We start from the raw sequence: 9993 nt of genomic DNA, 5'->3' as shown, positions 1-9993 counted from the left end.
ATTTTAAAATGTCTACAATGAAAGAATGAAATTTGGTATTTCTGTTAATACTACTATGGCATTTTGAATGTGAAGGATAATTTAGGAACATTTATGACATTTATATTTGTTACAACAGAGTAACAACAATGGTAGCATGCTTGGGACATAAAGTCTGGAAATTACAAATGTACTTGGAATTTTAGATTTCTTGGTTTTCCTGTTTTGTTTTTTTCATTGTTTTTTCCTTGCTCAGACAAATTGAATATACTGGTATTTCTCACATTCTCAGGACTAAACTGGCACTTTTTTAATATACCAAGAACCTCTGTCAAGATAAAAATGAGCTTACTTTTAAGCAATTTTTTTAAGGTATAAGTGGGAGTTTTTTCACCTTGCCTTTCTGAGAGGGAGGACACAGAAGAACTGAATATGACAGGATAGCCCACGTTTTATTGCAGCAGTTTACTGTAACTATACAGCTACTGGAAAGCCACCCCTACCCTTTACAGCCTCCTGAATTTTTTTTGCTACATAGGCCAGCATCATAGATACGAGCAGCATGAAGAAGGTAATCTTGAAGGTATCAACGTGGTTAAACTTGAGGGAAAAAAAGAGATACAAAATTGTAACTCGGGCATGTGCAATCTCTGCACTTAAAGTCCAGACTTAACCTGCCAGACATGTTCTTGCTGGCGTAATGGCTGGAGGCTTAATGCAGAGGACTGGAGGTTGGACGTGAGGGGTCAAATGGTAAAGCGAGCTCAACTAGAGAGGTTAACATAGCTGCCACGATGGAAAATAAAAATACAAACACACGCATTTCATCAGTTTAGAATTTCCCTTTACCCTTAATGTACTAAACTTGTGTTTTCTTCCTTCGTAGAACTCCTGACAACTCTCCAGACTCCATCTGATCACTCCCTGCGCACCCCCCAGAGTTCTCACGTACCCTTTCCACTCAGCTATTTGGGCCGACGAGACCTGAACACACAAATGATGAAGCTGAATGAGACGTTTGAGTTTTACTGAACAGTTGAGTAGCTCTGTTGGAAATCTGAGAGATGGGATTTAAGGACTAGGTCAGGGAACACCTTTCCCCGGAGGAGGAGAACGGCTGTTGCCCGGCATGCGGTGAACACACACAGCCAGCGCTGCGTTCCTGACCCCTGACACACTGACCCTCCGACTTCCACTAAGAACGCAATGGATCCCTTTGGTGCCAAGCAGAATTTAGGATCGGTTTTGGCCCTATTTCGCCCGACTGCCGTGCTCGCCCCGCTGCCCGGACCAGGAACGCATCTCCTCTCCATGGCCGCCGCCTCCACGGCCGCCACCCGTCCCGTCCCGTCCCGTCCCGTCCCGCTCGCCCTTTGCTGCCGGGACTCGCCCTGCACCTTGTTCCAGCCCCCAGAGGCAGGGCCAGGCGCTGCCGGAGCGAGCAACCCCACGGCGGCGACCATGCCCCTGCCAACCCGAGCCCGGGCTTCGCAACACCACACCCCGGTTCTACCGGGCTCGGCGTAATCCGCTCCGCTCCTCTCCGCACTCATCCTGCTCCGCTCCGCATCGGCCGCATTTCGGGCCCCGCCAGGCGGCGTCCGCGGCGAGAGCGGCGCTCTACCCCTGCCGGCTCGGTGGTGCGGGGCCTCCACGGTGCCCGCACGGCTCACCCGCGCGGCTCCGCCCCCCGCGGTCACACCACTCGCTCGGCCGGCGCTGCGTCAGCCACACAAGATGGAGACCGCCGAGGAAGGTAACGCGTTCGCTCCGCGCCGCCGACCCCCGTGGCCCCCGTTGCCGGGCGGGGGCTCTGGCTGTGCTGCTTCGAGGGGTGGGGTGCCGGGCTCCCTCGCCTCTGGGCCCGGTAACTGGCTGGGCGGGACGGGGGAGTGGCGTTTATGCCCGGAGGGGCTTCGCCTTACCGGGGCTGCAGGTGCCCGGGCCGCCCCACCGCCCGCGTCCTTTCTCTCCCGGGCCCTTCAGCCTCCGCTGGGGGCGGGAGGGGAGCGGGGGGCTAAGGGGGCGTCCGCGGAGAGCGGATCGCGGGCTGGTGCGCACGCGGGTGCCCCTTACATAACCGCGGCGGTTGGGAGACGGGCGCTGCGTGGGGGGTGGGGGAGGGGAGGGTGGTGCTGTGGTACCGATCCGGTCCGGCCCAGCCCGGCCCGGCCCGGGGCAGTGGCGCGGGACCGGCCGTTACCAGCGATCGCCCTGTCCGGCTCGGGTCGGAGGGGACCCGCCGGAGGCCTCCACCCGCCACGGGTTTTTTGGGACTGGGGCTTTGCTGGAGGGGGAGCGGGGAGCGCGATAAAGGTTTTTGTGAAAGGAAATTCTCTGCGAAAAGCAGAAGCCGGGGGTGTTCAACCGGGGGCATCGTGAGAGGCCGTGAGGAAGGGGCTGCCCCAAGTGGTGCAGAATCCTCGCCGGGCCCAGTTTTCTCTTGGCTGGCAGACGCTGTCATACCTGGTCCTGTGTTCATCTGAATAATAACAACAGCTTTAGCTGCTGCTGCTTCTTTCGCTGGATTAACTTTATTGTGTATGCTGGGAAATCTGTTGGGAAAAATGGAAATGGTAAAATTATTCAGGAGCTGACATATTTCTCTGTCGCTGCTTCAAGAGAGTAATACATAGTAACGTACCTCATTTTAAAAAAGAACTCGTCAAAGATCATAGTCATGTTTTTCTAACGTGTAGTTTCCATTTTTAAGTCTTTGCTTTACTTGAGATAAAACGCGAGTATGTTTCATCAGCACTTTTGCTCTGCTCAGATAATGACGAGGAACTGCGTAGTTCAAGCTGATAATGCAGAATTTTCATAAACCAGGACTTTGTATGGTAGTGTAAAGTAAAATAAATAAAGGATGAGTGGTGTGCCATATTTCTTGCAGTATTTGAGCTTTGTTTGTCGTCTTAAATAATAACTACAAATACATATTGCAGTAGCAAGACAGTTCCAAGCAGTGTTTTGTTTCTTGGCATTTGTTACTTTGGCATCATTTTGAATGTAGCGTTTTAGCTAGTGGCACTTGATTCTCCAGTTTGAGAGAAATAAAAAGACAAAAAAAAAAAATTCTGGAAACACCGCAGGAAATAAGACATCACCTTGGTAGAAATGTCCCTTGGGTTGTGCTGTAGACACCTTTAGTACTCATAAAAATAGATCATTTATTAAAATGCCAGTGGTTTTTAAATCTAACAACTTTTAAAACTGCTCTGCAGCAGTCATGCCTCTGTAGAGCAACAGTTCCATATACTGATGAAATTAAGAATGTGAAGCTTTGCTTTGCCTGGATTTAGCAAACTGTTAAGAAAGCAAACTTGGAACTGAGTTAAGAAGCAAACTCAGGAATGACTGGCTGAGTTCCCACCACTCCAGTAGCTGATAAATCCATCTCTGTGGATTAATTCATACAGTATACTTGATAATTTGTTACGGGCTGTAAACAGTGGGAGTCTTTGATCATACATCTTTTACAGGCCTTAATTTGGGGAACAGGGAGATGGAATGAGAAATAACAGGGGGCTGTTGGTTAATCTTAAGCATTGCCTGCTTTAACTAAACCTTCGTGTTAAACTCTGCACTTGGAATTTGGACTTTTCTGCATGTGTTTAAATATATATTTATACATATGTAAACTCACACAAACACATAGACATGTAGCATTAGATTTATATTGCAGTCTTATCAATGTTACCCTCAAAAGCTCTGAGTAGTAGGATGAAAGTAATCAGTCTATAGACTCACTTTCCATAAATACCACTAGAATGCTACAGCATCTTCTACAGTTTCAAACTTCAGTCCCCACTATTGGCATTCCACCACACTTGCCAGAACAGTGAAGAGACTTCCCAAGGTTAGAAGGCTGTAAACACTAACAGCAGGAGAGCTTCGTTAGTGCCTTAAGGAAGAAGAAATCCAGGGTCTTAGTATTACTCCCTGCCTGAACTTCTGCTAAGAAGCATCAGATGGGCTTCCCTAACTGATGATAGTCCAGTAGGGACATTCTGGTCCTTCTGTTTCTGATGGCTGAGTTATATTGTGGAGCTAGAAAACTTTGACTGGGTGTTGAGAGTTGAGAGAAGAGATGCAATTTAGGGTAGTAGCAGCCAGACCTAAGTGTGAATCTCAGAATGACTGGGAGAGTGGCATCTCTGTAGTACTGGAAAGCACCAGATACCAACTTATTCTGCTGAGAGATACTTCTGTTCCTTTCTGGTTAGGTTTGTTAGTTGCTAAATAATATAATGTTTGCTTCCAGACATTACAGTGATAACATTCATTTGGAGAGATGTTAGGCAGAGAATTGTTCTCTGGGGAAACAATAAAGAGCTAAATTATCGAAGATCATTTTTTCCAAAACACATGCATGAAGAACAGGATGCAAAGTGCGTGTACAAGTAGAAAAATGCCATCTATTACACAATGGAATTCACTCTGAACATGAGGTTAATTTTCATAGCCTTAAAATCTAGATTTAACCTTTTTTAGTAAGCTAACAAAGGAAATCCTTTTCCAAGCAAAGAATGCATTTGCTTTCAGTAAAGCAATTTATGTTTTTCCCCAATGGTTTTCAGCGAACAGTCTGTTGTGAAAGCCAATGCACCATTAATGAGTGGGTTCAGAGAGCTATGGGGGTCTTTCAGAGAACAGTAAGCTTTTAACTTGCTGTCTTTGATGCCAGAGAATGTTCTTAAAGGAGTGTTTTCCCATACTGTTTCTTGTACTGGCTCTAGTGCTTGTCTGACCCTTTATGAGGCAGACACTGCACACAAACTTGTCAGCTTCCTGAAATGAAGAAGCTCTGTTAGAAAGAATGCTGGAGGAGGGTGAGGACACTGCAGCTCGTGGGTAGAACTTGCCTTTTGGGTGAAGAGAATTGTCCTGTGCAGCCATTTGGAAATACTCTCTGTGATAAAAGAAATATTTGTGACATGAAGTAGTGGTTCCGGTGGCTCTTGTCAGCAGAGAAACCAGGGGCTCTTGTTAGCGGAGATGTGTTGGTGTTCATTAGGGCTGTGACAGGAAGCATTCTGTGTCTTTTTGTAGCATCTTCAATGTGGTACTGCTTCATATTGCATCAGTACATGATTTTCTGGGTTTTCTACTTGCATGGTTGAATTCAAATCTCTCGTTTAGAAATATAAAATTATCTTCTTCTTTGGAATCCCTTGAATTCTTGTAGAAAATGTTTTAGTTCTGCCCTTGCTATCAATGCTGTCATATTTTGACTTCTTTGTAGAAAATTGTATTTTAATGTTTGGTACCTTACATTCTTACTCTAATGTTTGGTATCTGTTTGAGCTTTTTGTAGAAAAATATTAACTTTTGGAGCTTTCAACAAAGAAAAAAGATCGGTGATTCAGAATTGAAAATTGCATTTTTTTTCAGTATTCTTATATTAGTACTTTTAAGTTAGTATTTTTCTAACAAGTTTACATTCTCTATAAAAATAGACATTTTATGTTAATTTCCGTAATGGAATTGAAAGTGCAATGGTATTGAAGGACAACTAAAGTGAAGTAACCACCCATCTGGCAATAAGCAAAGAAAGTACTTGATGTTTTAGTTTTTATTTGGTTGCATGTTGAAATGCTCTGAATAACCAAATGGTATTGAAATAGACATCTGTTCTGTAGGGGAAGATGTTTATACTCTCTTCTTTTTCCACAAAGTATCTTACAGTCTTTAGTTGCAAGAAAATGTCAAAAAATAGAGAATAAATAAGGTGTTGGACCATTTTAAGTGTTATTGGGATTATGAAGAAGGAAATAGAAAAGGTTCTTATTGTGACTGGACTATAGACTGCGAAGTAGGTGGCTTCATTCAGCTCAGGTAGCAAACTTACAAAACACCTATATCTGGTTATTGTTATGGTGTTTTTTCCTCTTTATCAAGAGCACTAAGGAACATCTGTGTTAGGTTCAAGAGTAGCAGAAGTCATGTTTAAGTCATAGATAGACATTTGTAAACCTCTTCTCAACCTCTATTTAACTTGTTCAAAATTCAGATGAAATTTTTCCATTTCAAAGTCTCCACTTTCAAGAAGATTACCCTTAGCAATCCATATGCTCTTTTAATGATAACATTTTTAAGGCAAAGAGCACCTCTGCGTGTAATTTTACTTCGAGAAATCTTAAAAATATTAAGACATGTTTGGGGTTTTTTATAACATGATCAGGCAGATATTATTCTTGTTGCTTTTTCTGGTGTTCTCTCCGTCATCGTGTCTTGCATCAGATGATACCTGCCTTTCATCATCTCATTTATTTTGGCTTCATTTTGCTGCAAAGCGAAGTTTCTAGAATTGAATTGTATAATTTGTCTTGTAAATCTGAGTTTTTAAGCAGTAGTGTAATAAGCTTTATGTCTGTCTGCAGATATATGCAGAGTCTGTCGGTCTGAAGGAACTCCTGAGAAACCCCTCTATCATCCATGTGTGTGTACTGGCAGTATTAAATTCATTCATCAGGAATGGTAAGTTCTGTGTTTGGGGGAGATTTAATTTTGTTTTTAAATAAAAGACATTACCACGTTTCTAAAAACAATACTTTCTAAGTCTTCAGGTTAACTATTAAGATCCAGCTTTCAGAGGAAATGCGTTAGGGATTTTGATGTTTCTTGAATGAAGGTTCAGTACAGTTCACAAAGTAGTGGTTATGTTTGAAAAGAAAGTACTGGCAATTGTTTGTGTTTAGGACTTCAGTTCTGCACATATGTTAACTTTGTGAAAACTAAGCAGAAAAATTAGTAGCTTGTTTTGGGGTTTTTTCTGCCCTCTTGTAGTTGTGAATAAAAAGAAAATGTAACTTCATAGCAAGAGACAAAAGTACCCAAGTACTTTTTTGGCTGTTTTGAGGTGTATATTTGATTTGATTATGGAAATGATAAAGTAAAAACTGTAATTCTGATCTGTAGCATGCTTTCTTTTTGATGTTTTTTTTAATTGCTATTCTTTCACAAAATCAGCAACCCTAAATCTTAGGTGGGTAGGTGTCATGTCTCAAAATATTTTTAAGGTTTGGTATCACCATTGGCTGTCTGTGTCAGGAAATATGCCTTTAGTTATTAGCCTTTTCAATACTATACTCAGAGAATGTGCTTTATCAACAATGGGAGTGATGTAATTGAAGAGTCACTGCTACATGTAGTCAGCTTAACTTTTTTACCTTTTGAAACTTAAGTCCATCTAGGCCAACAACTAAACATGCCAATTTAAGTCCTGCTTAAATAGTAGCAATTATCCTGATTTATGTTTGAAAGCAGAGAACTGGGATGTTTTATCTTAAGGAAAGGACTAGGTGGAGAGATGTGATAGCATGTTTTAATATGATCGCTTTTCATTGCAGCTTAGTTCAGTGGCTTAAACACAGCAGAAAAGAATACTGTGAATTATGTAAGCACAGATTTGCTTTCACACCAAGTAAGTACATTTTATTGCTCCTATTCTTTCAGAATTTTTTTTCCTAAGAGCATGTATAAAATGATTACTTTTCATTCAGCAACATAGATTCAAACTTGTTTTAATTTACATGTTTTTATTTGAATTACAGTTCTTATGCATATTATTGCAGATTATTAATTATTTAAACAATTCGCAGTCTGGTTCTTTCATAAATTTACATGAGCTGTAAAAGAAATATTCTGTACCTCAGTCCCATTCTTTTGTTGCCCACATTACATAAAATCATATGTTTTCAGCTTCATTGATCAATTTGAGTGTTTGGAAATCTGAATACTAAGGTGAAAACACAGCAGAAATTTGAAAAACAATTTTCGGTTATCTTTGAACTAACGACCTGCAATGCTACCACAACTTCTGTCTGTTTCAATTCAAATGATTTTGACAGGTAGTGCAAATTATAATTATTCCACTTGCATTTCAGTAAAGATAACAATAACTACTTAGTATTACATCACCTTTTATCATCATCAACTAAATACATCAGGCAGGTTATGAAAAAAAGATGGCTGTATCTTTATACAGTGCCCAGAGGATTCTTAATTACTTCATAACTGATGGTAGTAGAAATTAAGTGAGGTCTTTTGTCTTAGAGGCAGGCTAGGCTCATTATTTTGTAGTGTCAGGTTATTGGTTGTTGAACATGTAAAGTGGTTCTTGTGCTGTGTATTTCTATAATTAATTTTACTTGTGCTGATTTATTCTTTAAAAATGCTGAACTTGATTCTTCATGATGCAGATATGTAATATAAATTACTTTTTTTTAAATAGATGAGTATGCAGTGTAGAAGCTATCTTGGATTGGGAAAGATTATGAGGTTTGACTATTTTAGGTTTGTAATATAGTAAAAATCAAAGCTCCTTATTAAGGGTAAGGTGGTCTCAATTAGAAGGATGGAGCACTCATCCCATCTCCTGCTCCTCTTTCACTTCTACTGTTGTTTTCTTTACTATTTTTGTACATTGGTAGCAGAAACTGTGGCTATAAGGAGCCAGATGCTTCAGTTCATATATTTTCTGTTCCAAAAATTCCATAACCAACCTTTCTTCTAGATGTTGAGCCTCAGAATTTTTCATTTCTGCCAACAATTAATTAAACACATTAGACCATTTCTATGCAAAATGTTAAATCTGTCTTACCACTGTGAGGAGAACAGTATATTTTATGTTGATCACAAGCAATGCTTTCAGGTTATTCTTCTTAATTACCACAGAGACCTGTATAAGACATGTCAGAGAAAGGTCATCTGCTTGCAGTTTTTATTTGTTAAACGTTTTTATATAGATATTTTATTGCTTCTCTTTGGAAGCTTTGCAAATTAGTAATCCCCAGTTCTAGAGCTCCCCACCAGCTAATTAGCCACCTCCAAAATTGCATTCTACTACTTTGTCCTCTGTGTCTGTAAGACCAGAAAACTGCATTTTAGTCATCTACTAGTTGTTAAAAAGAAAGCTTTTTTGTTGCATATGAAAAAAACCCAAAAGCATATGATATTTTTCTTAGGATATAGAAAGAAAAGGATTAGAAGTTCTAAATGAAATGCAATTTATGTGTCACTCTTGATAATAGAAAGCTTATAAAGTGTCCTTACCACAGCAGTGTTCCTGCAGGAGTTTAACCTTTGACTGACATAGCTGTTACCATCATAGTTTGTAATTCAGTTGCAGATTTCAGGCACATGAGAAAAGTTAATTGAATTACTTTGGCTGAATGTTCTACCCTTTGTCATAGGAGCCTTGAAATTGTAATAAGTGAACCTCTCTCTTCCCTGTGTAATTGCACACTCCTCCACATTCTGCGTTTAGGAAAGGTCTGCTTATCCTCCTGTCACACGCTAGTCACTCCCTAGATTGAGTGCCCTCAGCTGATAATGTTTTCTTCTTGACTTTCTACATCACAGCATACTTTTTTTTTGACAGGCTGCACACAGTAGTAGCATATATCAGGTACCTAGCACTGATTCCTCCAGCCTGTTCTTCCCATTGTGTTTTGTTTCATTGTTCTCCTCACACTCAACACTCTCAGTGTCTTATGGTTTTCTTAGCTTTTCTTATCCCGTTTTATTTGGAAGATAACGTGGATATCCAGTTTGGAGACTGGATCTGCTTGTGGAAGCTGGCAAAGAATTACAGGTGCTGGAGAGAGAATGAAAAGGCAAAGATGGGATTGAAGTATGCTAGTCATCCAAAATGAGGTTGGATCTGGCCTATAACTATACTAGTTTTAAAGAACTTTCATATAAGTTAATTAACCATGGAATGAAGTGGAATACACATCACATTAATATCTGTGCTTCAATGGATGGGCACACAATTGAGAATAATACCAACCATCCCTCTTTTAGTTTATCTTTGTTTGCTTGTTAAAGTTGTTGCTGTCATTTTATCAAAAATGCTCCCTTGCTAGTTTAAGCCTTTGTGTATGGAGTGTTCATAAAATAATCTTAATGCATATATTCTTAAAGTTCTTTACTGTCTTTAATTATGACTTCCTTAGCACTTGAACTGCTAGGTTAGTTATTGTTTGTCAGGAACAAAGGAAGGAGCTT

General features: G+C 40.8%; 1 protein-coding gene across 1 annotated transcript in view; it reads left to right on the top strand.

The window, feature by feature from the left end:
* The first annotated feature begins 1048 nt into the window (after positions 1-1048).
* Positions 1049-9993, top strand: part of MARCHF6 (membrane associated ring-CH-type finger 6) — a 43830-nt gene continuing 34885 nt past the window's right edge. The window contains exons 1-3 of the mRNA XM_030444328.1: positions 1049-1735; positions 6363-6459; positions 7332-7405. Of these exons, the coding sequence (XP_030300188.1) occupies positions 1717-1735; positions 6363-6459; positions 7332-7405 (190 nt within the window). The 5' untranslated portion in view covers positions 1049-1716. The remainder of the gene's footprint in view (positions 1736-6362; positions 6460-7331; positions 7406-9993) is intronic.

Source organism: Calypte anna, chromosome 2 (assembly GCF_003957555.1).
Source record: "Calypte anna isolate BGI_N300 chromosome 2, bCalAnn1_v1.p, whole genome shotgun sequence".
Classification (NCBI taxonomy): Eukaryota; Metazoa; Chordata; class Aves; order Apodiformes; family Trochilidae; genus Calypte; species Calypte anna.
Note: the sequence above shows the minus strand (reverse complement) of the source record. Positions and strands in the feature narration are given on the sequence as shown.